The sequence below is a fragment of the Ursus maritimus genome, unplaced genomic scaffold (genome assembly GCF_017311325.1).
Source record: "Ursus maritimus isolate PB19 unplaced genomic scaffold, ASM1731132v1 scaffold_33, whole genome shotgun sequence".
Taxonomy (NCBI): domain Eukaryota; kingdom Metazoa; phylum Chordata; class Mammalia; order Carnivora; family Ursidae; genus Ursus; species Ursus maritimus.
The window spans coordinates 25,210,045-25,238,032 of NW_024425897.1; the positions used below are offsets into that span (position 1 = coordinate 25,210,045).

The 27,988-nt window shown below is 49.2% G+C and overlaps 1 protein-coding gene across 1 annotated transcript; it reads left to right on the forward strand.

The window, feature by feature from the left end:
• On the forward strand, nt 1-27,988 carry LOC103661246 (BRI3 binding protein). Its single transcript, XM_040620035.1, has 3 exons — nt 1-207; nt 13,529-13,631; nt 23,340-27,988. Exons 1-3 carry the CDS (start codon nt 1-3, stop codon nt 23,759-23,761), a joined length of 732 nt encoding a protein of 243 aa, XP_040475969.1. The 3' UTR covers nt 23,762-27,988.

The following is a 27,988-nucleotide window of genomic DNA, read 5'->3' on the forward strand; positions in this document are numbered from 1 at the left end:
ATGGGCGCGCGCGCCTCGGGCGGGCCCCGGGCCCGGGCTGGGCTCCCGCTGCTGCTGCTGCTGCTGCTCGGGCTGCTGGCCCCGGGCGCGCAGGGGGCGCGGGGCCGCGGCGGCACCGAGAAGAACAGCTACCGCCGCACGGTCAACACCTTCTCGCAGAGCGTCAGCAGCCTGTTCGGCGAGGACAACGTGCGCGCCGCTCAGAAGGTGGGCGCCGGGCTCGAGCCTGCGGTCACCTTGCCCCGGCCGCCGCGCACCTGGCTTCCGGGGCCGGCCTGGGCCGTGCGCGGCCTCCGGGGCTGCCTGGCGGCGGGGAGAGGGGAGAGGGGAGGCCGGCCTGCGCCCCGGGGCCTGCCGCCTGCGGCCCCCGCCGCCCCCGCGCCAGGCGGTGGACGGGACCGGCGGCCGGTGCCCGCCCGCGTCGGGGGCGCAGGGCCTTGGGCGCCCTTTGCTCAGCGCCCCGCACTTCTCCTTGGACCTTGAGGGCTAGCGCGGCGCGGCCCGGGCGGCCCCTGGGCTGTGCTAACGCCGGCCGCGCCTCTCATTCATTCATTCAGCGCGTTTGAATGAGCACCTACTATGAGCCAGGCGCCGCGCGGGCTGCCCAGGGGGCGCCCTGCCCTCTCCCCAGCAACCCCGCATTTCTGCTAGCCTCACACCGACCCACTTCCCCTGAGCACCTTAGGCCTTCCTCCTAATGCTTTGAAGATATTTGGGCCTTTTTTTTTTTTTTTAACTTTACAAGAAAAGAAAGGGGAGTAGTGCGGTCTGCTGTGTTGCTTTGGCAACCTAGCCTAGTAACCTTCGTGAGCTCCTGTGTGCTGCCCCTTGATTTGGCAGCGTTTTTACTTGGGAGCTTTTAGCAACCTGCAGACCCCTGTGTGTTGAGCGCCCAGGAGGAGCGCGGGAACTTCTCCCCACTCCCTGCTTTGCCCTCTGGAGCCTGCGGGCTTCATTCTGGGCCAAGTTCCCTGAGAAAGAGGAAGTGAATGAGGGACAGTTGCATGTGGTAGTGTGGTCCCCTGAGCGCAGCCCTTGCTGTTCCTCCTGTTAATTTCTTTGCTCTAAGCTAGCCCTGGGGTTTGGAGCTCAAGTTCTGGCTTTACCGCTTGCAAGCCAGCTGGCTTTGCACACGTGGCTTCATTTCTTTGAGCCTCGGTTTCTTTATCCTTTAAAAGGGGCTAATCATAATATCCCCTTCATTAGGAGGTGGTAATGGTGAATCGTTGGTGCCTTCCTGGCCCAGAGTAATGGCGGAATCAGTATCAGCTAACCCTGGCCAAAGTGCAAACCCACATTGCTTAGCCCTGTGGGAGGGACTTTGAGGGTGGAAAAAAAAAAAAAAAAAGTTTTCTGGTGCTTGAGATGGAGGGGGAAAAAATTAAAACCCAAATCAGATTGGCTGGATATTCTTATTGGGTGAAATGAAAAGATTAAGTTAGTAGGAAAACTGTGACTTCTGACCGCCCTCTCCTGTGGGTGTGCAGACACTACTTGTGAAGGTTGTGGGTTTTGCAGGGAGAATATGACCCAAAACCTGAGTGCAAAAAGATTCTCATCCTGTCTGCCTGGGCATAAAGGGCGCGAGCAAGGTGAATTTGCACTTCCCTTTGAAGGCCAAAATCTTTTGTTTGGGAGCAAAAATCCTGAAAGTCTGACTTGTGCAGGTTTAAGCCCAGGCAACTTACGTTTCAGGGGATGATCCTAGGGGGAGAATCTAAGTTCTATGGGCATGAAATACAAAATGACACTTAAAGGCCTAACCTCTGGGTTGGGATCAGTAAGACAGCTCAATTCTGGCAAAGAACCTGGGAATCTCAAGGTCAGAATTCTTTCTGGGGTAAACCAGGGTTTGTGCCTTCCGTAGGGATAATACAAATTTGTTCGTGGCTGGAAATGTGTGGAGTGCTTTTATAGATAGAGTAACTCAATTCTAAGAATAACCCTATGAGCAGGTACTGTTAATGTGTTCATTCTATAGGTAGGGAAACTGAGGCACAGAGTGGTGACACGCATGGCTTTAAGTCAAACCGAGTGGCAGAGCTGGGAATTGAACCCAGGCAGAGTGGGCCTGGAGTCCACACGAACCTACCCAGGTCTTCCTGCCTCACAACCCTTTCTGGTTCCCCCCATCAAAGCAGCTTCTAGAATGACACTGGCCTGACATTTCTTGCCGTGTGTAACCCAGACTGGCCAGGCTCGGGGGAGACTGTTCTGTTACTCTTAATTAAACAAAAACTGCGTCTGCTGGCAACTGTAGTTTTCAGCATGCCTGGGGTTACTAATTGGAGCCAGACCGGCTTGGTGGGTTGTGAAGTTTGAGGGTGTTTAAAGACACACCTCGTATTTTAATCTAGGCTGTGTCTAGAATAAACCCATGATGTTCTGGTGTGGAGCATGGGCCTTGCTGTCTAACAGACATGGGTCAGAATCCCTAGCTCTGTGATCTTGGGCCAATTGTTTGATCTCTCTGTCTCATTTGTACAGAGAAGATGAATTAGAGGGTTGAATGCGATTAGCCAGGTTGTGCAATACCAGGTACTGAATAAGCATTTAGTAAAGGGTAGAAGGTATTTATTATATAAGAAACGGGTTCATCTGGTAAGAAAGTGATCGACTCATTTATTTTTTTTAAATTATTAAGCAACTTTTACATGAGTGTTCATAGCAGTGCTTTGCACATTAGCCAAAAAGTGGAAACGACCCAAATGTTTATCAGCTGATAATGGATAAACTGTGGTCTGTGCAAGCAGGAAGCCAGACACCAAAGGCCACGTGTCGTATGATTCCATTTGTATGAAATATCCAGAACAGGCAAATCCATAGAGACTGAAAGTAGATAAAATGTTTGCTAAGGGGAGGAGGGAATAGGGAGTGACTGCTGAATTGATAGGGGGTTTTTCTTTTGGAGGCAATGAAAATGTTCTTCTCTACCTAGGCAGAGATCGCGGTTGCACAACAGTGTGAGTGTACTAAATGCCACTGAATTGCACACTTTTTAAAAATGGTTGATTTTATGCTATGTGTATTTTATAACAATTTTTAAAAATTTCTTAAGCCCCTACTCTATGAGCGCAAGCCAGAAAAAATGGCCCCTCCTGTGGACCTTTCATGGGACGGGCAATAATAGTTAAGTCAGATACATAAAACACGATTATTTCAGAGTGGTAAGTGCCATTACGGAAATAAGAGAAGACCATGTAATCATAATGAAGAAGAATCTTTGTTTAAGCTTAATATGTGTCTGCACTGTTCTAAGAGAGAGGCCCTGTTATGACCTTCCGTTTTACAGATGAGGACAGCAAGGCATGGAAAGATTGGATCTCTTGCCTCCGGTCCAACTAATCAGTGGGAGAGGGCTGGGAGTGCCCACGCTTGTAACATCTGCAGAATTGGAAATAAGTGGAATAGAGTGGCCAGGGAAGTGAGCTGGATGAGAAGGAGGTGGAGGGACAGAGCATGCCAGGGAAAGGGAACAGTATGAGCAAAGGCCCTGTGGTGGGAATGGGTTTGGTGTATGAGGGCAAGGGAGGGCCTGTTGTAGGGCTGTGACAGACTGAGCAAGGGACAGAGGGAGACAGCCATGTCATGCAGGACCTAGGGTTTAACAAAACAGGCTCAACAGTGATGCAAGAAAGGCCTTGTGTGGGGCCAGGAGAAAGGGGTTGAGTGCCCTACCTGGAGGCATTGGGCAAGGGGTGGAGGAAGGGACATGAGTTGGGTCTGGGAAGATGGGTTGGCGGGAAGGAAAGGGCTGGGACGAGGTTGGGGCACAGCTCACAGGTTGGCTGCATTGGGGTGTGGATCTTGGGGAGCACAGGGAGAAATTACAGCTGGACCCGTGTGGTGGGAACATCTGAATGCTAAGCTGAGAGCTGGTGTTTTTTTCTTACTCCTTTGCTTTTTAGTTTTTTTTTTTTTTTTTAAGAAGCTTAACATTTGTAGGTTTTTGTTTTTTTTTAAATAAGGCCACAGTTGCATGGAATGCCATTTCAAATAGTTCAAAAGTTAAAAAAAAAAAAAAAAAAGGAATCTGCTTGCCACTTCTAACCCCATCTCCATTCTCCTTCCCAGAGCAGCCAGATATTCTGAGCATACAGACAGATCCTGCCTCTTCATGGGTTTTTTGTTTGTTTTTCATTATGCATGCTGTTCTACTCTTCTTCTTCTCCCTCTCCCTCCTCCTCTCTCCTCCTCCTTCCTCTTCTTTTTTAATTAATAAATTTTGGGGACCAGATCCTATTGGTACATAAAAGTTTGATTTTTTCTTTTTGGAGGGCTGCAAAAAGCAAACTATCATTCAGGATGTACCATAACTTAACCCACCCCTGATAGTCAATATTTTGTCTTTTGCCCCTCCAAACCTGGCTGCAGTAAAGGTTTGCGTATAGAGATTGTTGCATGTGCACATAGACGAGTTCATCTGCAGACTGTTAGAAATGGGATTGATGGGGCGCCTGGGTGGCTCAGTCGTTAAGCGTCTGCCTTTGGCTCAGGGCGTGATCCCAGAGTCCTGGGATCGAGCCCCACATCAGGCTCCTTCGCTGGGAGCCTGCTTCTTCCTCTCCCACTCCCCCTGCCTCTGTTCCTTTCTCTCGCTGGCTGTCTCTATCTCTGTCAAATGAATAAATAAAAATCTTAAAAAAAAAAAAAAAGAAATGGGATTGATGAGTCAAAGGGTCTGTGCATTTACAAATATTTAAATTGAATTATAGTTGGTGTACTTTTCTGCATGAGAAATATAAAACATAAAGGGGGCGCCTGGGTGGCACAGCGGTTAATCGTCTGCCTTCGGCTCAGGGCGTGATCCCGGCATTACGGGATCGAGTCCCACATCAGGCTCTTCCATTGTGAGCCTGCTTCTTCCTCTCCCACTACCCCTGCTTGTGTTCCCTCTCTCGCTGGCTGTCTCTCTCTGTTGAATAAATAAATAAAATCTTAAAAAAAAAAAAAAAAAGAATTTCTTAAAAAAAAAAACAGAATCGTTATACCCCGAACGCACCCGTGTCAGCAGCACGCAGATCTAGAAATGGATTGTCCCAGGCCCTCTACCCCCCAACCCAAGACAACCACTCTCCTGACTTTGACAACATAACTTAGTTTTGTCTTTACACACAGTTCTAATTCCATGTACACTTTAAAAAAAAAAGAAAAAGATTGTATTTATTTGTTTGAGAGAGAGAGAAAGAGAGAGCACGCCCAGGGGCAGAAGGAGAAGCAGACTCCCCACTGAGCAGGGCTCAATCCCCTGGATCATGACCTGAGCCGAAGGCAGACGCTTAACCAACTGAGCCATCCAGGCACGCCATATACACTTTGAATACTGAGAGAGACTGATGGTTTGTTTTCCAAAGAATGATGCCAGTTTCTAGTACCAAACACGTGAAGTCTGGCTTCCAAACCTTCTCCAACGAAACGTGTCATTAAATTTTTGGTTTTATTATGTTTGAGATAGATGGTCTTTTCACTTATTCAAAATCCTTTGGGCTTTTCTTTTCTGGAACCTGCCTTCTGTCTTCTTTGCCATTTTTCTATTGAGCTGTCGGTCTTTTATTTTTGTTTTCTAAGAGGCTTGCATTGTTAGCTGTTTGCAAAAAAGTATTTTGAGCAAAATAACTCTGACACTTTCCAGTCTTTTTTCCCCACCACGTGGGAATAGCTTTACAGGGGTGTAACTGACATGACCCTTCAAGAGACTGCACCTATTTAAAGTGGGGTGAAAGTGTCCAAAAGTGGGCAAGCTGATACATTTTGACGTGTGTACCTATGAAAGCATCACCGCCATCAAAGTGTTTCCTCTAACTTGTTATTTTGAAAAATTTTGAAGTACAGAGCAGTTGAAAGAATAAGGAACATCTAGAAACTTCTCACCTGGCCCATCGATGGTTCACATTTCCCCCAAACTTGTTTTTCTCTTTTTCTTTGTGCACACACCACGCGCACACACACACACGCAGGCGCACGTACACATGCATGTACACACGCAGCACATAAACACACACATACGGCACGTGCACGCACTCCTGTGCCCGTGCACACGCAAAGGCATGTTTTTTCTTCACAGAAACATTTGAAAGTGAGTTGCAGACATCATGACACTTTCTCCTACAGAACCACATTACCATTGTCCACCCCCCCGAAAAAGCTTACATTTAGTACAATAAAAAATCATCATATACAGTCCATATCTACATTTCCTTTGTAGCTTTCCAAAAAATCTAATGTGTAAGCAGGCATTGCTCACTGCATTTGGTTTTTATGTCTCCTTCGTGTCCTTTAGTTTGTCAAAGTTCCCTCACTTTTGGGGGGATGTGGAGAGCTTTTCTGACGTTGCCATTTTTGAACAGCACAGACCAATGGCCTTTCTCCCCCCTCGCTTTGGTAACAGCTCTATGGAGCTATAATTTAGGTACCATACACTTTGGTCATGGAAAGTTCAGTGGTTTTGAGTATATTCAGAGAGCTGTACGGCCGTTACCACAATGGATTTCAGAACGTCCTCTTCACTCCAGAAAGAAACCCTGACCCATTAGCTGTCATTCCCCTTCCCCCCATCCCTAGACAACCCCTAATCTGCGTTCTGGCTCCATAGACTTGCCTATTCTGGACGTTTCACGCAAAGGGAGTCACACAGTGTAACTGGCTGCCTTCAAGATTTGTCCACGGTGTGGCCTGCGTCCGAACCGCATCCCTTCTTAGGACTTTATTTATTCATCGGTTGATGGATATTGGGTTGTCTCCACTTTTTGGCTTCTATGAATTATGCTACTGTGAACGTTCACACATGAGGTTTTGTTTTTTTAAGAGAGCGAGTGAGCGCACAGGCAGGGGAAGCAAGCAGGCAGAGGGAGAAGCAGGGAGCCCAACGGCAGATGCTTCACCGACTGAGCCCCCCAGATGCCCCCATGTACAAGTTTCTATGTGAACAAGTTTTATGTGAACACATGTTTTCAACATTTGGGGTATACACGTAGGAGTGGAATTGCTGGGTCACGTGGTAACTGACATTTCAAACAACCACTGTACAGACGCACCATTTTGGCATCTCACCAGCAGCGTGTGACAATCCCCACTTCTCTACATGCTTGCAAACCCTTGTCACTGTCTTTTTGATTACAGTCATCGGCAGAGGCTGAAATGGTATCTCACTGTGGTCTTGACAGACCACTCTCTTCCTTCCTTCCTTTCTTTCTTTCTTTCTTTCTTTCTTTCTTTCTTTCTTTCTTTCTTTCTTTCTTTCTTTCTTCTTGATTTTATTTGTAAGTAACCTCTACTCACAACGTGGGGCTTGAACTCACAACTCAAGAGTCGCCTGTTCTACTGACTGAGCCAGCCAACAGTCGTTTCCTGAAATGTCCCGTGCTGTGTGTTGTCTGATCGTTCCCTCGCGGTTAGATTGAGGGCGTACATACCTCTCTGGCAAGATTTCTACGGACGGGCCCTGTGTGCTTGCCTTGGAGGCACATCAGGGTCCTTTCCCCTCTGTGATTCATTTGTGATCTCTGTGTCTGTCCCAGTATGTTTTGTTCATGCGATCTTTGCATTCGGGGTGTTCTTCACATGCTCGGGCAAACTCGAAACTGCAGAAACTTCACTCCTTCTCTCGCTTGCTCAGCAAGACATATTTGCTGATTTTCCCTGGAGCCGGTTCACATGAACCAGTGGGTGACGGGGGTGAGATTGGGATGCAGGATGGCGTCCGGAGGCAGGTGTCTGGGCCTCTCTGCTGCAAGAAGAGGGAAAATGAAATCCTGGCTAGAGTAATTTTGTCCCTCCCACAGGGACAGCTGCAGGCCTCCTGAGTCTGTTCACCTGGGTCTCCCTTGTTCTAACTTTTCATCCTGAACATTGTGCAGCCTGCACAAAGGGAGAAAGAATCTTGTAATGAATCCCGCACCCATCACCCACAGCTTCTATCAACCTCCTGCCATTCTTGTTACTTTTATCCCCTTGCCAAAAACGACGTTTAACCTGCACTAGTATTTTAAAGCCAATCTAAGACATCGTAGTTAACCTGAGAATACTTTAGCCTGTATCTTCGACAACAAAAACATGGACCACAAAACGCACGGCTCACGGCAGTATTCTGTAGTGACTAACCCCAGTCCATTTTCCAGTTTTCTTGACAAACTCGAAAGGTCTCCGACAAAATTGCTTCCTTCGCTTTGGGATCCAAACAAAGTTTACCCTGCATTTAACCCATGTCTCTGTTAACTCTCTCTTTTAAAAAAAATATCTTTAAGGGGCGCCTGACTGGCTGAGTTAGTGGACCATGGGACTCTCGATCTCGGGGTTATGAGTTCAAGCCCCACCTTGGGTGTAGAGATGACTTTAAAAAAAATCTTTAAAAATAGATATATCTTTATTTTTTAAAGAACAGCTTTAGATTTACAGAAGAATTGAGAGGATGGCACAGAATGCTCTCATACCCTGCAGCCAGAGTCCCCTGTTGGGAACGTCCTACATTCTTACAGCGCATTTGGTACATGAACGAACCAGTATTGATAGATTATTAGTAGCTCAGAGTCCTTAGTTTTTACCCAACGCCCTTTTTGTGTCCGAGGATCCCATCCAGGACAGCACGCTGGATCGAGCTGTCCTCGAGCTGGGCAGTTTGCAGGAGCCCCGGTCAGGGATTGTGTAGGATGCCTGTCAGCTGCCATGGGTCTGATGTTTTTCTTGTGTTGAGATGAACACGGCTGTGGGTTAGGGGCGGAAGACACGTGAAGGGCGCAGACTCTTGGCCTGATTCAAGTTGCCTTAGTTTGAAGGTCTCTGTCCCTCTCTCACTGCTGGTTGTGTCCTGTGATGGACAAGCCGGCCCTCATCCCGGGGCAAGTCTGTGTCTGCACTGGGCATGTGCACCGCTCCAGGCTCCGGGCTGCGGTGTAACCCCCGTAGTAGTGGCTTGGGGCTGCCTGAACAGGGCCACACTGTGCAACTCCAACAATAGGAATTTACTAGAAATCTGAGACCATGGTGTCAGCAGGGTTGATTCTTCGAAGGCCTCTTTCCTTGGAGTGCAGACGTGTCATCACGTGGCCCTCCCTCTGTGTGTGTCTGTGTCCCGATCTCCTTTTTTTTTTTTTTTTTTTTAAGATTTTGTTTATTTATTTGAGGGAGAGAGAGACAGTCAGTGAGAGAGGGAACACAAGCAGGGGGAGTGGGAGAGGAAGAAGCAGGCTCCCAGCAGAGGAGCCTGATGTGGGGCTCGATCCCAGAACGCCGGGATCATGCCCTGAGCCGAAGGCAGACGCTTAACGACTGAGCCATGCAGGCGCCTCTCCTCTTTTTAAAAAGGACACGGGTCCCATTGGGTTAGGGCCCACCCTAGTGATCTGGTTTTACTTTACTTACCTCTCTGGAGACCCTATCGTTAACTCCAGTCACATTCTGAGGTCCTGGGAATTCGGGCTTCAAGGTAGCGATTTGGGGAGAGCACAGTTCACCCCCTCAGGGCTCCCGTGTCTTTGCCAGGTGAGGTGGGTTAAGGTGTCCTACATCTCGGGAGCAGTAGCTAATGCAACAGTGTGCCCACAGGCAGACACGAGTTTGCCCAGTGCATGGTTAAGGAGCCAGGGGGGCCCTTCCCTGCTTTCAACCTCTCCTGCCCCGGCCGGTTTTCAGGATGGGCCTGTTCTTCCTCCTGAGCAATGCCAGTCCTGCTTGGGCAGGAGGATTTCCCAAGGATGACAGGTCTCCAGGCACCTGCCCGGAGACTTGCATGCCTAGGCGCTGTGACAGAAGCATCCTAAGCAGCTCCAACGCCTGGGCACCTGGTGCGTGCCGGCCCTGTGCAGAGGCCTTTCCAGGTTACAGTGTCCAGTCCTGTCTTGGCCCCACTTGACAGCTGACAAAACGGAGGCACAGAGAGTTTCAGTGCCGTGAGCACTGGTGCCCCTTCTTTCCAAAACAGCTGCTTCCTCACACCCTTTCTGGAGGAGCGGTGCCATCTCAAAGGCCCCTTACCCTCTTCTAGAAAAGCCTAGGGCCCTTTTTCCTTCATTCAAACAAATTATAAAAAACTGCTACCCAATTCCAGACCAACATGAACGAATCATACATCCATTATGCGACAGGATGGGCGAAACAGGGCATATCTGTAAAGTGGAATGCTGTGTGGCCATGAAAAGGGATGAACTCCGGGTTCCTGGCACAACATGGGAAATGTCATTGTGAATGAACGAAGCCGGACACGAAAGGTCATCATTGTATGATTCCGTTTGTATGGAAAGTCTAGGAAAGGCAAATCTGTGCAGATAGACAGATTAGCGGTTGTCTAGGTTGTGGTGGAGGGATGGGGGTTTCTTTGGAGGTGAGGACCATGTTCTTTTTTTTTTTTTTTTTTTAAGATTTTATTTATTTATTTGACAGAGAGGGAGGCAGCGAGAGAGGGAACACAAGCAGGGGGAGTGGGAGAGGGAGAAGCAGGCTTCCCACCAAGGAGGGAGCCCGATGCGGGGCTCAACCCCAGGACCCTGGGATCATGACCTGAGCCGAAGGCAGACGCTTAACGACTGAGCCACCCAGGCGCCCCTGATGACCATGTTCTAAAATCAGATTATGGTAATGGTTGTGTAACTTTGTAACTTGGTGACTATTCTAAAGACCACCCAACGGGACCCTTTGAAGACATGAACTTAATGGTATGTAAATCGTGTGCCAGTAAAGCTCTTTTTTAAAAAAGTTTTGTTTTCATTTTTGTTTTTTAGAAAGAAAGGGGAGTGGACAGAGGGAGAGGGAGAGAGACTCCCAAGCAGACTCCCCACTGAGCACAGAGCCCAGCGCTGGGCTCAGCCCCACAACCCTGAGCTCCTGACGTGAGCCAAAGATCAAGAGTTGGCGTTTTAACCAACTGCACCACCCAGGTGCCCCTGAAAGAGGAGTTTGAATTAGACCATTACCAACGGCCTTCTACCTGGGTCCAGAAGCATCCTGCCACCTCCCTCCACCGACAAGAGGGGCAGCCACCCTCTCTTTTCTGTGACACGTATGCTTCCTTCTGGCATTCTCCACACAGTCTTTCCATTTATGTGTGTATGTGTGTTTTTGTTTTTATTTTGTTTTTTTTAAGTAGACTCCACACCCAACGTGGGGGTTGAACTCAGGACCCTGACACCAAGAGTCACATGTTCCACCAACTGAGCTAGCCAGGTGCCCGGGCTTGTTGTTGTTGTTGCTGTTTTATTCCTGGCTCTTCCTCTTTTTTTTTTTTTTTTTCCCTTCCATTTTAAAAGAGCTTTATGGAGGTATAGTTCAAGTACCAGACAATTCCTCCACTCAAAGTGGACCATTCAGCCCTCGCTAGTCTGTTCAGAGTTGTACAGTCAACACCACAGTCCGTGGTAGGACGTGTACCTTCTAGCTGTCACAGCCCCTGGCAGCTGCCCGTCTACTTTCCATCCCTATGGCTTTGCCTCTCCTGGACTCTTCAAGCAAATGGAACCGTTCGCTCTGCAGTCTCTCGTATCTGGCTTCGTTCCCTGGGCATCACGTCTTCAAGCCCGGGCACCTGGCTGGCTTAGTTGGTGGAACATGCGACTCTTGGTGTCAGGGTCCTGAGTTCAACCCCCACGTTGGGTGTGGAGTCTACTTAAAAAAAAAAACAAAATAAAAACAAAAGACACATACACACACAAATGGAAAGACTGTGTGGAGAATGCCAGAAGGAAGCATACGTGTCACAGAAAAGAGAGGGTGGCTGCCCCTCTTGTCGGTGGAGGGAGGTGGCAGGATGCTTCTGGACCCAGGTAGAAGGCCGTTGGTAATGGTCTAATTCAAACTTCATGAAAGCATGCATCAGTACGTCCTTCCATGTTATCGCCAAATAATATCCTGTTGTCTGGATACACCGGCTTTGCTCGTCTGTCCATCAGCTGGTGGCCACACGGTCTTTACATGTAGTAAAGACCTTTAGCGCAATGACCTCAGGATAAAAGGACGATTCCTTGCAGGACGTGTTGGGGTCAGTGCTCTGTGAGAATATGGGATGTCAGGAGGAATTGTGAGCACTTACGGGGCGCTCAGGGCACTTCACGTGGATTTTGAACTTACGGCTCAGAAAACCAGATGGAGTAGTACGAGCGCACGGATCTCTGAGCTGGAGCTCTGCTGTGTATTGTATGTGTGTAGCTATGTATCACACACACGCGCGCACACACACACACACACACACACACACACGGCTACGTAGCTAGCAGTACGAGGCAGAGCTGGGATTTGAACCCAGGCACTTAAACTCCCAGCCGCAGGCACTCTCAGCCAAGCCACAGAACTGGCCTGGAGATTATTCAAGTCCTCTCTCTCCTAGTTGCTAATTCAACCCTGCTCCTTTCCCCCTTGTCCCGGGGCAGCGATCCAACCACAAAGTCTGATTCCAAATGCCATAGCCAGTTCACTCCGAGGCTTTTCTTGCCCACATGTGAGTCAGAGTGCACAAGTCCAGGGCTCGCTCGTCACTCCCGTTCGCCGCAATAACGCAGGGGGAACCACCGAGGTGTCCGTGGGTAGCGGATGGCTTAAACCCCTTCACGGAGAGCGAGGCAGCTCAGTAGGGGCTGAGGCTGAGCAATCACCAAGACAGAGCGGCACCGGAGAGGAACGGCACAGCCGTGCGCCTTCCCTGCCGCGGGTGTGGCGAGTGTCCGCCGTCTCGCACCCGGCGCCTCTGCGGGGGGCCACAGAAACGGGTGGTAGCAGCAGGTGCCTCTGCACGGAGCTTTGCATTGCGGGGAGTGAGATGGGAGGCTTACTTTCCACTGAATTCCATTTGCAGCTTTGAGTTTTATTCCATGTGTGCAGAATATTACTTATTCCAAAAAGGTGAGCGAGGGTGCACCTCCGGAATCATCTAGCGAGCTCGCGAAGCTCTCCGAGGCCCGGGTCCTTACAGCGGGTGGGATGCGGGGCCCTAGTGTTTCCATGTGCCCCGCAGATGGGATACAGCTCACGTGGGAGAACCACCATCGTCCTCGTCCTCGTCCCCCGTGGCAGCACCCACACTCCAGGCGAAATGGGGTGGGGTGGAAACTCCCACTGTTTAAAAGTGAGAACCCAGGGGCGCCTGGGTGGCTCAGTGGGTTAGGCGTCTGCCTTCGGCTCAGGTCATGATCCCAGGGTCCTGGGATTGAGTCCCGCATCGGGCTCCCTGTTTAGCAGGGAGCCTGCTTCTCCCCCTCCTTCCGGCTCTTGCTCTCACGATCTCTGTCTCTCTCAAATAAATAACTAAAATATTAAAATAAAAATGAGAACTCAGGCAGAGAAAAGCAGGAGGGCTCTAGGAGAACTCAGAAGTGGAGCGAAGTTGCTTTGCAGGGACCTCCTGTCTCCCACAGGTGTGCCGCTCGGCCTGTGGAGGAGGAGGCTTGACCAGACTTCCCCCAGCTCCTGGCCGACCGGGCTCACGACAGCGCCCGGACTGCCAGCCAGCTCTGTTTTCCCGTTGACATGTAAACCACCGGGCCTGGCTGGACGAGGAGAAGGGGGCGTTGTGCAAGTCAGCGTAGTGACCGTTCTCTTGTTTCTGCAGTTCCTGACCAGGCTGACCGAGAGGTTCGTGCTGGGGGTGGATATGTTTGTCGAGACATTGTGGAAAGTTTGGACGAAGCTCTTGGATGTTCTTGGACTTGACGGTACGTGTGTGGAGCGGGGGGCATTCATTTAAGGTGCTGTTTTACCCTAGAGGTTCTCAAGGCGTGGACACAGTATCCACAGTGGGTGGCACAGGGGACCCCTTGGAGGGGGGCAGTGAGGACACAAACGAGTATTTTTTCCTTGTCATAGTTGCATAAAGAAATGGCCCATCCAAAGTGAGAGTCATAGATGCTGTTTAGGGGCAGGTACACGTGGGTGGTGCTGACTTGTCCGCCCCCAGGCAGGCCGCACGGACTGGAGGTGGGGGCTCTGGGTTGCTGGGGCCCATCACAGGCTACGACAGGTACTTAGGCAGAAAGGGGTTTCATACAGAGCTTGGGGCACTCACAGAGTTACCAAAAGGACAGAAGGAGCGGCGTGTAGCCCCCAGAACGCTGCCGAACTGGCCTGCGAGGGGAGTTGCTGCTCTCCCCCAGGAATCAGGAGGCTACCTCTGGAACGGTTGAATTCAAGGACACGGGCCCCGGTCCAGGCTGCCACCTCTCTCGCCAGGAAGTCTCCAGTAGCCTGCGTTGAGGTCCCCAAGACCAGCCCCAGGCTCGGTGAGCCACTAGGAAGACCCAGGACTCAGCCTTGTAGTCATGCTCGTGGCTGTGACTTATTACAGCGCAAGGACACAAAGCACCATCAGCAAAGGGGACAGGACACTCTAATTCCTCCAGCAACAATTTGTGACGACGGTGTAAAGTGTCGTCTACCAGGGAAGGCCGTTAGAGACCCAGCACTGGGCTGGTCACCTAGGCACCTTCTGCCTGGCACTGACCAAAATTCCTGACTGCCCACGGGAAAGCATGTCAGCATAAAGCACATGATTCGTACAAAAAGTCCAGGCACAGAGAGCCCCCCTTATGAGGGGATGGAGAGAACTCCCCTCCATACATGTGTTTTTTCCACACCACCAAGCAATGAACTCAGTCCCCCATGGACACTGACCAGGCGTCCCACAAATTTAACTGAATTCTGACCCTGTCTATCTGGAGATAGTGTCAGAGTGAACCCACAGGGCAAGGGCTCATCCCACAAGACTGGCTCTAGATCGGAGGTTCCCACGCCCTCCTGCCTGGGTTTGACTGATTCGCTAGAGCGGCTCACAGAACTCCAGAAACCCATTTACTTAACGAGGTTACCAGTTTGTTATAGAAGGATGTAACCCAGGAACAGGCAGATGAATATATATATATATAGCCAAGGCGTTTCACCCATCTGACCTGCACACCCTTCTAGAGAGCAGCCCCAGGCCCACCGTGTTAACCCCCCCTGCACACAGTGTCCTCTCTTGGTCCCTGTGGTTCCTTCTCAGCCAATCAGCCATGGTGATTTTGTTTTTATTACTGCTTTGGCTGCATAGAGGGATTTTTTTAAAAAAAACATTAGTCTGGTCAAGTCATTCACCTTCAAACTGCCCAGTGACTCCTTTTGCACTTAGAACTGACCCAAGGCTCCCACCGAGGATAGTCGGCTCCGAGGATCTACCCAGCCCCCCGCCTCCATCCTGTACTTAGACACGGCTTTGGTTCCTTTAGGGGTCCCCGGACGGGAGCGGTCGCTCAGCCCTTTGCCCGGTGGGTCTTTCCCATTCTTAGCTCTCTGGTGCATGCCACCTCCTCCAAGGGGCCCGTCCTGACCAAGCCACGTACAGGGACCACCCCCCGCGTGTTCTCACACCCACCATCCCTCATCAGCTGTGGTGCCCCGTGCGTGTGTGTGTGTGTGCGTGTGTGTGTGTGTGTGTGTGTGTGTATTTATTGCCCGTCTCCCTTCTGGAATCTCTGCTCCTGTGAGTGCGGTTTTGCCCATCTCCTCCAGACTGCCTCACTCTGTCTCACTCTGCCTCGGGTGCACAGGGGCCCCTCGTTCATAAAAGTTGGAGGACTGTTGGCCCCACTACTTTGCTGCTGATGTGAGTTCACATATGTCCCCCTCAGAACACCCCAGAAGCGCCCCAGAAGCGCCAGTACCTGTGGGCGTGAGCTTATTTCAGAATAGAGTCTTGGCGATATGATCAACTTAAGACGAGGTCATCCTGGATGAGGGTGGGTCTGGTGTCCTTGTACGAGGAGGGAAACTTGGACACAGAGACAGAGAGAAACACACAGTGAGGAGACGGCTGTGGCAGAGACCAGAGAGATGCAGCCACGAGCCCAGGACGCCTGGAGCTCCCAGAAGCTGGAAGATGCAGGAGGGACCCTCTGTAGAGTGCTTAGGGAGCACAGCCCCACCCACACCTTGATTTCAGAATTCTGGCCCTCAGCCGCAAGACAACACACTCTTCTTGCTTTCAGCCCTCACGTCTGGTCATTTGTTACAACAGCTGTGGGAAACCAGTGCAGCCCTTCCGCGTGCAGGGTCTCCGGGACCCTCCTGGCTGCTTTGACACTCCCACCTGACGCACTGGAGACTGGGCCCCATAGACGGGGCTCCCTGGTTCACACCCGCTGTCGTCCCCCTCAGCCCCTGGGAGCCTGTCTCCAGCCTTGAATCACCGGGTTCAACCTGTGAGAGGCCTTAGACCAGCTCAGGGCACGTCACCGCTCAGGCAAAGACTCCGCAGCAGCGGGACGGCACTTTGAGAGGATGCTGTGCCACCTGTAGCCTCCTGGGGCAGCTGGGGACCCCTCCCAGGAGTCAGGCTGAGTCAACACACAGCGCAGATACAGCAACTGCGTGCAATCCTGCTTGGACTCCGCGTTCACCACCTGCCCTGATTGTTAAATTCCATATTTCCATCCCCGACCAACGCACCCCAGAGAAGCGAGCCTGATTGCAAGAAGTTGCACGCAGCTTGGTGTGGAAAGCTAGAGTAGCGACACCCTGCTGATTACATGGGAGAGGATCAGAGCAGCGGGTTCCACAGAGGCCCCATGTGCTGGTGTTCGCAAACAGGGGTGCTGGCACGTTCCAGAGGTGAAGGAACTCCCTTCCATGTCGTGTTTCCCCCGTAGCTGGTGCATCAGCTTCAAAACATCCGAAGGCCTTTGGGATTTGCATCTTAGGTTAGAAGTTTGAGTGTGCAAAAGGCAGGCAACTATATCCCAAAGTTGACTATTCTGGTGCACAATGTTTCCATGAGTACAGTCCTCTAACTTCTGACTCCAGAAGTTCTCAGGGTCCTGGAGCCTCCCGAGCCGGAGCGGTCCAATGGAAACAGATGCCAGATGATGTTACACGTTCTAGTTGCCACGTTAGAAGAGTAAAAAGACATTAACTTAATAAGGTGTTTTAGTTGACCCAATAGATTCAAAATATTGTCATCTCAACTTGTGACCAATATGAAAAAGTGTTAATAAGGTGCCTTACATTTTGGGGGGTATTAAGCCATCGAAATCCAACCTGTATTTGACATAGCACATCTCCGTTCGGACTTGCCACATCTCAAGCGCTCCGTGGCCACATGTGGCCAGTGGCTACCATAATGGATACCATGGCTTTAGCCCCACTCTAGATCTGGTGGCTCAAGCCACCGTTCCGGGAAGTGAAGCCCTTGTTCAGGAGTCGGAAAGATGAATTTAAGTCTTGTGCCTTCATCGAGTTCACTTTCTCTGAAGCCTTGGAAGCCACTTCCCGCACATGCTGTGACCACGCATCAGGATAGCACAGGGAGTGGGTGGCTCCAAGCACCAGACTTCCTGCATCGCAATCCCAGCTCTGTCCTGCTCTAGCCGTGGGACCTGGGCAAGTCCCGCTCTGCGCCTGAGTCCCCACGTGGGAAATGCTACTTATCAGCGCGTTGCGAAGACCGAATGACAATTGGCACAGAGCCGTTAGAACAGTGCCTGGCCCACGGTAAATGCCTCGTAAACACTCCATGGCTTATGACGGGGCTCTGCTCCAAAAAATATGTCATCATGCGCTTCTGGGACCCACCCAATCCCAATTCCCTACGCTGAGGGCTGTCTGCATCCAGCTGCACACACAGCCAGCTCTCCCCAGGCTCTGGATCGGGTTGGGCCCCTGACCCAGTATGACCAGCGACCTCACAGGCGGGGGAACCTTGGGCCAGAGGCCACGCGAAGATGAAGACAGAGATCGGGGGATGCTTCCACGAGTCAAGAAGGCCAGGGACCGCCTGCACATGGGCACATGGGGTGGATTCTCCCTCGCAGTCCCGGAAGGCGCCACCTGCCGACACCTTGACCTCACAGACTGTGAGAATATGATCCTGTTGTCTCAGCCACTCAGCCAGTGGTACTCACTGCAGCAGCCAGGAAGCGGATACAGGCAGCACATCCAGAGCTGCTTATGTCCTATTTAGGATTTTTAGGGCCTCCAGGGAGGCAGGTTGCTTCTTACCAGCCTTGCTGGAGAGAAGTGCAATTTTTATTAGAGTCGCTGTACCTGTGTTCACATTCTCTGCCCCAGTCCGGGATTCCCCCGGGGGTCCTTGTACCCACTGGTCACCTCACTTGGCCCCTTGATAACCTGATAATACATGCTATGTGGCTTTGGATGTAGAGGCTAGTCTGGAGGTTCTCAAAGTATGCTCTGAGGAACCCTGGAGGGGGTTCCCTGAGGCCCCCCAGGGGGAACTGTAAGGTCAGGCATTCAGGGTGGGCTTCCATAGCTTTTTATATCGATTCCACATTGATAATATGTTGAATATGTTGGGCTAAGTATCTTAACATTGATTTTTACCTGTTTGTTTTTTGCCCTTTTTAATGTGGCGACTAGAAATATTTAAATTACATCTGTGGCCCACATTTGTGGCTAACATGCTGTTTCTGTGGATTCAAAACCAGATCTGAGGATCCAGCCCTCTCCTCACAAAGCAGATATTACAGAGATTTGTAAAAACACAAAACAACTCCACTGTTTTCACTGTGGGGGGGTTTTGGGTTTTGTTTTGGAAAGCAGCTATTTTTCATAAAAAATTTATTACTTGTGTTAACCTATAATGGGTTCATTGTTATTTTTAAACAATTAATAATAATAACGTTTAAAAATGAATTTATTCCTTTGCCTTAATTTTTCTGTAAACCTTAAACTGCTCTGGAAAATTAAGACTATTCAATAAAAAAATTTTGGGGGAGCCTGGGTGGCGCAGTCATTAAGCATCTGCCTTCGGCTCAGGGCGTGATCCCGGCGTTATGGATCGAGCCCCACATCAGGCCCCTCTGCTATGAGCCTGCTTCTTCCTCTCCCACTCCCCCTGCTTGTGTTCCCTCTCTCGCTGGCTGTCTCTATCTCTGTCAAATAAATAAATAAAATCTTTAAAAAAAAATTTTTTTAGGAAAAATTAGCCTTAAAATATGAGCTATACCTAAGTATAAAATCCTAATGAAGTTCTTTTTCATTTTATTTTTAAATACGCTCCATGCCCAGTGTGGAGCCCAACACGGGACTTGAACTCATGACCCTGATATCAAGATCTGAGCTGAGATCAAGAGTCAGATGCTTGACTGAGCCACCCAGGCACCCCCAATGGAATACTGTGTATTTTTATTTTATTTATTTATTTTTAAAGATTTTATTTACTTATTTGACAGAGAGAGAGAGCATGAGCAGGGGGAAGGGGCACAGGCAGAGGGAGAAGCAGGCTCCCTGATGAGCAGGGAACCCGATATGGGACTTGATCCCAGGATCCCGGGATCATGACCTGAGCCAAAGGCAGACACTTCACCAACTGAGCCACCCAGGCATCCCTGAAATTCTTTTTTAAATTAATAATTTATTAGGGGCGCCTGGCTGGCTCAGTCGTGAGAGCATGTGACTCTTGACGTCGGGGTTGTGAGTTTGAGCCCTGCGTCGGGGGGAGAGATTACTTAGTAAATAACACTTTAAAAAATGGATCAGTGTTTAAAAAAAAAAGAATTTGTTAGAAATTAGTTTTAGTGTCTACTGTGATAAATATAAATACAGAGAACCCGTATAAACAAAATCTCTTGGGAGTCCTGAGACCAGAACGGTTGGTGTGTCGCATCTTTTGCGGGGGTTAAGTGTGAATGCTCCAAAGTCAAAGCCGCACTCAGTCGGGTGGTCCTCATGTCTCTGGAAGGCACCATGAAGGAGTGCGGCGCCCTGGCATTTGGGGAGTGAGTGCTGGGTGACCCCGTGCCTCGGCTTGGACAAGGTTTTCGTTTCCGAGTGACCAGCTAGTGCCCAACAGTCTGATCACTTTGGAGGTGGGGGGCTGTGGGGGGGCGGGGAGGGGAAGACGGGGGACAGTTGTGCTATGGATGCATTTAGAGCCTCAGAAAGGTTCAAGTCTTCCCATCTCGTGCTCACTCCAAATCCTCATGTCCCACCTCACCCGTCATGCCTCCCCCGTCGTGCATGGTGTGGACTGTGCATCAGCCAGTAGGTCTCAAAGCGAGGCCCTCCGATCAGCAGCAGCGGCCCCCGGAACCTGTGAGAGCTGCAGACTCCTGGGCCCACCCCAGACCTACAAAATCCCATGTCCTGGGGGTGGGCCCCAGCTGTGTGTGTTGAAGGGCCCTCCTGGGGAGTCTGAGACACACCCTCCAGTCTGATAACTTCGGGGGAACAACAAAGGCACTTAGGATAGAACTCCTCTGAAACGTGGTAGACAACGCCACGAGGAGACGGACCTTTCCAAGATGTAGGGCCTTCTGCAAGCAAACTAGCCTTGAAAACTGGTCTTCAGAAAGTCATTGTCGCAGGACCCTTCTAGATGAAAGAAGGCGAACACAGTACGGCCAATTGCAGTGCCTGAACCGTGATTAGATCCCAGTGGGCGTGGTGGGGATGGGGGGGAATGAATGATAGGGAGTTTAATATTCTTAGTTACGATCATGGTATTGTGCTTTTGAGGAGAATGTTTATTCGTAAAAGCCATCAGAACTGAAAAGGAAAAAGTAAAATTGCCTGTCTTTGCAGACGGCATAATTTTGTCTCAGAAAATCCTAAAGACTCCACCAAAAACTGTTAGAGCTGATCAATGAATTCAGTAAAGTTGCGGGGTGCAAAATTAACATACAAAAATCAGCAATATTTTTATATACTAAATGAATGATCTGAAAAAGAAATAAAATTATCCCATTTACAATAGCATCAAAAACAATAAAATACTTAGGAATAACTTAACCAAGGAGGTAAAAGATTTCCACTCTGAAAATTGCAAGACATTGATGAAAGAAATTGAAGACAACACAAATAAATGGAAAATTATCCCATGTTCATGGATTGGAAGAATTAATGTTGTTAAAATGTCTGTTATCTACCCAAAGCCATCTACAGATTCAGTGTAGTCCTTATCAAGATTCCAGTGGCTTTTTTTTTTTTTTTTACCGATGTGGGAAAGAAATCCTGAAATTTACATGGAACCACGAAAGACCCTGACTAGCCAAAGGAAGGAAGAACAAAGCGGTAGATACCACACTTCCCGATTTCGAGTTGTATTATAAAGCTATAGTAATCAAAACAGCATAGTGCTGGCATAAAAACAGACATGCAGACCAATGGAAGAAAATTGAGAGCACAGAAATAAGCCCATGGATATACAGTCAACTAGTATTTGACAAAGGAGTCAAGAATTCCCAGTGGAGAAAAGACAACGCCTTCCATAGACGGTGCTTGGAAAACTGGATAGTCACGTGTTTAAGGATGAAACTAGACTCCTATATTACGCCACTCACAAAATTAACTCCTAGAAGAAAAGAGACATTGCTCTTGGCAATGATTTCTTTTTTTTAATTTGGCACCAAAAGCAAAAATAAACAGGTGGGACCACATCAAACCGAAAAACTTCTGCACAGCAGAAGGAACAATCTACCAAATGAAAAGTGCCTATGGAATGAGAAAAAAATGTTTGGAAACTATCTATCTGTTATGGGGTTAATATCCAAAATATTTAAAGAACTCCTACAACTCAATAGCAAGAAACGAACAGTCTGATTAAAATACAAGCAAAGGGCCCAAACAGACATTTTTCCAAAGAAGATATACAAATGGCCAATAGTTATGTAAACAGATGCTCAACCCTGCTAATGAGGGAAGTGCAAATCAAAAGCACAGGAGACGTTATCTTACACCTGCGGGATGACTATTGTCACAAAGATGAGATTACAAATGCTGGCGGGTGCGGATGCAGAAGGGAACCGTTCCTGTGCGCTCTCGGTGGGATTGTCACTTGGTGCAGTCACTATGGCAAGCAGTATGGAGATTCCTGAAAAAATTAAGCATTAGAGTTGCCATATGATCCAGCAATCCCGCCTCTGGGAATATACCCAAAGGAAGTGAAAACACTATGTCATGCGGACACGTGCACCGCCGTGTTCCTCGAGGCATTATCTACAGTGGCCAAGACACGGAAACAACCTAAGTGTCCATACACAATGGAATATTACTCAGCTATGAAAGAGAAGAAAATCCTGCCATTTGTGACAACGATGGAACTTGAGGCCATTGTGCTAAGTGAAATAAGTCAGACAGAGAAAGACAAATACTGTATGATCTCACTTGTATGTAGAATCTTAAAAAAAAAGAAAAAGCCTCGTAGAAAAAGAGATCAGATTTGTGGTCAGAGATAGGAGGTAGTGTGGGGTGGGAATTGGGATAAGATGGTCAAAAGGTCCAAATTTCTAGTTATAAGGTAAGTACATAGCAGGGACGTAATGTACAATGTGACGATTGTAGTTAACCCCGCTGTGTGCTGTGTCTGAGAGTTAGTAAGAGACTAGTCGGTCCTAAGGGTTCTCGGGACAAAAAGGTTTTTTCTTTTTTTGTATCTATATGAGGTGATGGATGTTAATTAAGTTTATTGTAATCATTTCACAACATATGTAATAAGCCATGCTCCACAGCTTGAGCTTACACAGTGCTTTCTGTCAGTGATATCTCAATAAAACCGGAAAAAATATGCATGCTGAGGTATGATCTTTTGCATCTTTCAGATGGTTCGGTAAGAAAAAAAAAGTCTGTGACGGAACAAAATATGGTAAAATGTTAACAACTGTTAAACCTAGTGGTTTCAATAGGAGTATTTATTTTACTATCCTTTTAACTTTTCTGTTTGAAAATTTTCTTAAGTCGGGCACACAGAAGATGCAACTCCTCCATTTCACTCCATGTTTAAGATGGAACTTCATGTATGATTAGGTTTGGCTGTGAGTAAGAGATCCAAAATATCAGCAGTTTAAACAAGATGGAAGCTTATTTCTCTATGTGAAAGTTCACAGGTAGGTGGTTAGGCAGGTAGGTGGCTTTGCAGCACGCTGTCCTCAGGACCGAGGCACCTTCCATCTTATTGCTCCCCAATAGGTGACTTCCCTTACTTCATGGCCCAAGATAGCTGCTCCCACTCCCGGCATCGCATCTACATTCCAGCAGGCAAAAGAAGAGGAGGTAAAGGGCACATTCCTGCTACTTTCAGGAAAAACCCCTTGAGGCCACCACAAAACATCTCCCTGACCAAAGCTTAGTTTTGTAGCTCCAAGGGAGGCTGGAAAGGCCTTCATCCTAGGCAGCCACGTACCCAGCCTAAAGCTGGGCATTTGTGACTCCGGAGGACAGGAAGAGAGGATATCCGAGGACCGTTTGTAAGCTCTGCCCTGCCGCGAAAGGCGTTTTAAACTCTCCCGGGTCTTAGCACAAAGTGATAAGGAGGCAGCCGACTTTAGGGGCATCCTATTGCAAAGACCCTGCAAGGGAGCCGAGCTGCCCAGACGCCGTGTGGAGAGAAACCCCTGGCTCCTCGTGACCGGCCGCTGTCCCTCTTTTCTGTCCCGCAGTGTTGAACCTGCCCCAGTATTTCAGCCCGGCCTCGGTGGCCAGCAGCCCGGCCCGCGCCCTCCTGCTGGTCGGCGTTGTCCTCCTGGCCTACTGGTTCTTGTCTCTGACCCTGGGCTGCACCTTCAGCCTCCTGCACGTGGTGTTCGGCCGCTTCTTCTGGGTGGCCCGGGTCGTCCTGTTCTCCATGTCCTGCGTGTACGTGCTGCACAAGTACGAGGGGGAGCCGGAGAACGCCGTGCTGCCGCTCTGCTTCGTGGTGGCCGTCTACTTCATGACCGGGCCCATGGGCTTCTACTGGCGCAGCGGGCCCAGCGGCCCCAGCGTGGAGGAGAAGCTGGAGCACCTGGAGAGCCAGGTCAGACTGCTCAACGTCCGCCTCAACAAAGTGCTCGAGAGCCTCGACCGCGCCAACGGCAAGTGACAATCAGCCAGCCGGCCGGGTCCCCTCACGCCAGCGCCCTCTCTCCGAAAACAAAAAAGGAGGAGGAGGAAAAGAGCACCAAACCCCAAGCAATCTCAATAAACATTCCTGAGCACGGCGGGCGGCGCTCCGTGAGGGTCTTTCCGGCCACGTGTCGACCCTGAGGACACGTTCCCAGAGGAATGACCGGATCGTTTGTGTAGAACTACCCAAGAAGTGTCATTAGTGGGGGAAAATATTTTTTAAACAAAGGATATAACCATATTAGCTGTACAGTAAGAGTTTATCTGTCCATAGAGCATAAAGTTAATTTTTTCAAGCACTTAAATACATCTTTTGTAAGGTTTTTTAATAAAGGCAGATCGAGTCAAGTTTAATAAAACTGTACATCGAGGGGAAGAATATGCAAACCGGACACTTGGACTAAAAGCTCCAAAGCTTGCGTTTGTTTTCACAGCGCGGGGATTGGCGGGTGAGGTCTGCGTGCGTGATTCTCCTGTTCCAAACCCACGGGCTCCAGCTTCTGTTATTTTTGGCTGATGGTGACTTAGCGGATGGATGTTGTTGGGTCTGGGTGTGGGCCGTTGGGGTCCAGGACGAAACGAAACATCTGTTGGGTCCTAGTGACCCCAGCCAGGCCCCTGTCAACTGTATTTCCGAAAGAAAAGATTATTATTTGTGGAAAACCTGAGATTACTTGTTATCTTTTGTGTGTTTTTTTTTTCCCCTCCTGAACTTTGATGTATTTTAACCTCCACGTTTGGTAAAGGAAAATTCAAGGACCGGGCAAAGAAATGTCTTTGGGGCTTCATGCTGACAGCCACGCGGGTGAGCCCCAAAGCTCCCTCGGTCGGGAGTCTGTTTGACGCTCTCATGTCGCCGTCCTCCAACTAGACCTCCAGAGGAAAGGTATGCCCTCAAGGGTTGTTGTTGGTTTCACTGGGTTTTGGAGTTATTTTTAAGAATGCCTTGGAGAAGATCTGAATTATTTTTCCTGAAATTTTTACAATCCATGTGTTAGGTGCTTTCTTTCTGCGGTGTGTGGTGCCCGCATCGTAGGGGGTGCCCAGGGGCAGAGAGGGTCATACCGGGCAGACAGCGGTGGGGGGACCTTGGCAGGGGCGCCTTGTGAGGCTGCGTCAGGGGTCCAGGGAAACGCCCCAGGCTTGGCCCCCCAGGCCTGTCGGTAAGCACTGGGGAACACATGACAAGGGAGGGAGGCTCTGGCTTTGGCGTGAGGCAACGTTGAAGGCTGCCAGGGGTTGCGACTCCCTCCACGATCCTTCCCTGCCCACCTCTGTGCCCCGGGGGTCCCCCATGGGGCCCCTGTAGGCAGATTTGCAGAGACTTCTGTCAGATGGGGTAGATTCAAGACCCCACAGTCCACATAGCATTCTGGAGAAAAACCCAGCTGTCTGCCCACTGTTGTGCGGTTTTCCTATGCAGTTTTATTTTGGGGTGCAAGTATCTGGAAAACAGGAGCAGATGTGTTTGAGGATGTTGATGAAACTTCTATTTTTACGGTGCACATAATGGGACCCAAACTCGGCTGCATTCGGTTCCCTTCCTGAAACGCATACCTGTTCTTGTCCAGGGGGTGCTCGGGCAAATCCTAATCCATGGGCATCTGGAGCCCGTGGTTTCTGGATCGAAGCCGTTCCAGTTTTGCCATTTAGATACTTCCGGACAAATCTATTTTAGCACAGAGTATAAAAAATACCTCTGGGGAGGCCGTCCTTGCCCTCCTTCCTTCTGTGCATTTGGCTTTTGTGTATTGGGCGTGTGTAGGTAGTAAAGAAAACATTGCTTTGCCCACGTGGCCAGGGGAGAATTGGCATTTGGTGCACGAAGCTGCAAAGTCCTCAATTATCACAGGTCTGGAGAGAACATCCACTCCGTTCCCCCTGCCAGCTTCCCACACGGAGCCCGAAGGGCACTGTGTGTGCTCAGATCCACGCAGGAACACCGTTTTAACCTCCAGTAAACCAAGGGAGGCTCACGTCTCTGGAGACCTAGAATTTGGCATATCCCTTAAGGGCAGAACGTTATTTGAAATTCTGGTAGGAATTGTGGACGTTAGATCTGGATAGCTTGCTCTTTGATGCACACGTTTGCTTTTAGTTTGGGGCGTATTCTCACCTCCAAATAATTTGGGATTTTTTTTTTTCTTTCTCCCTTCCATGGAAGCTTGTTAGGGTACTTGGCCTCTCCCAGAGCTCCCCATCTCTTTCTTTTTCCTCTCTTTTGTACATGGAAAAAAATGTATTTTTGTACCATATCTCATACCTGGAAGAGAAACCCTTTTTTTATGTCTCCCGGGCTGTAGAATGTATTAGTGCAACACTTCCTTCAATGTGATATAAAAAAATCCCGACAAGAACTACTGTGAATGGGTTATCATTACGACCCCGTTTTCTAGATCTCTTAAAGTTCATCAGTGTTTCTTTCCCAGCGCCTCAGTGTCCCGACACACACCAAGCACAGAAAAGAGAAAGGACCAACTCTCTAACCGGCTGGACTTGGGTGGCTGTTCTGGGAGTCTGTGTTGACAATGACCTCTTCCATGGCATGCCGGCTTTCCGTCACTGCGTTCCCCATAGCGATCAGGATCGGCATCCTCTGCCTTCCGGGGGCTTGGGGCTTTCTGTGTCAGCGACACCCCGTGACACTTCTGCTAACAAACTGCAGCCATAGAAGTTCTCGAAAGCTGGCCTCGTGCACTGTGCCAGGGTCTTTATTGATAAAGGTAACTGGGTGACCGCCACACAGTTCCCTAAAGCCAATGCGCCCGCATGCCACGCAGGCCCCCCCCCGAAGCCCCTCACGTGCAGGGTCGGGAAGTGGAGAGGGGGTCCGTGCTTGATGACTGTGGTGGTGGGAGGCGACCAGGCTCGAACATCCCCTCCTGGGTGCCAAGGGCAACCGTGCAGGTCGGGGTCAGTGGTTGGGAGGACTATACTATGACTTTGCACAGTCTTGAAGGCTGGCTTGTGGGGAAGATGCAAACCACGGTGGCTGCTGCTCTGCGGCCTTATGGAGAGGTGACGAGTAACAGGTCACAGAGCCAATGCAGCATCGGAAACATGGCGAATACACCGTGTTCCTGGTGGCAACCCCGAACCGCTTCATTTCTCTCTTCCTGCTGCTTCTCAAACTGCTCTGGCCCGTTAACACCTGATCACCCCCCCCAAGGGGTTTGAATTGTCTGACTTAACCCAGCAGCCAGCTCTGGCCATCCAGCTGGCTCATGTTAGAAGGAATTCCTAAGGCCCTAAGATGTCATTCTCCTTTCCCCCACTTAAAAAAATATATATAGCTAGCTAGATATAGATATCTATCTACATATATCTCCATTCTGCAAAGTTTTGTTTATGGTCATCTGAGTAATTGGACCTTTGCTCCTCACTTGTGAATAGTGAAAAATAGAATTATATATTTTTCGCAGGATCTAACATAGTCCCCTAAAGTTAGTACCGGACAGCCGTCGATGTGATGTACCGCGTCTGGGATAAACTTTGTCCAGCGTTCTGAATTCTGCGCTTTCCTCCTCAGTGATTCCCTGATTTGCAGGAGATACACCAGGACCGGTTTCTCCATTGTGGCATAAAAAGCTGATGTCGTTTGCATTGTCTGCTGAAACGCTGTGGCAGCTAATGGTGTCATTGACCCTCTGTTCTAATGTCTCTTCGCAGACTTAAAGCTTTTGTTATAGTGTCAGCTTCAATATTCGCATGTGTGTTAAATCTCTGGAAACCGTGTAATTAAACTGATTTCTTGTGATGGTGACAGTGACTAGCGCTCACTTAAAATCCAGGGAAGCAATTATTTCCCCTCTTAACCGGAAATCGTATTTGTGACGTACGGTCCATTATCAACAGTGTGATCATGATTCGATTCATATTTTGTGTATCTGGTTATAAATTTTCTATAGCATTTGATTTCACGCTCAATATAAATCCATTTGATTTGAATACGGTGGTGTGTGTGTGTATGTGGTGTGTGCACACCTTTGTTCCATAAGCCTTGGGAAACCGATTCTATGAATATCAAATATAGACGTAAGTGTATAAGGCTTATTTTATTTGCAAAAATGGTACATACATTCCTCCTATTTATTAAATCACTGGCTTTAGTGTTCTCTAGAGACATTTGTAGACCGACTTCAGAACAGAATGAAAATATTGTGAAAATTACAGCTTAATAAATGTTTATTGTAATTTTGTTGTA

Coding starts and splice junctions, on each gene's coding strand:
- LOC103661246 (XM_040620035.1), top strand. CDS start 1: ATGGGCGCGCGCGCCTCGGGCGGGCCCCGGGCCCGGGCTGGGCTCCCG. Junction 208..13,528: donor ACGTGCGCGCCGCTCAGAAG/GTGGGCGCCGGG, acceptor TTGTTTCTGCAG/TTCCTGACCAGGCTGACCGA. Junction 13,632..23,339: donor GGATGTTCTTGGACTTGACG/GTACGTGTGTGG, acceptor TCTGTCCCGCAG/TGTTGAACCTGCCCCAGTAT.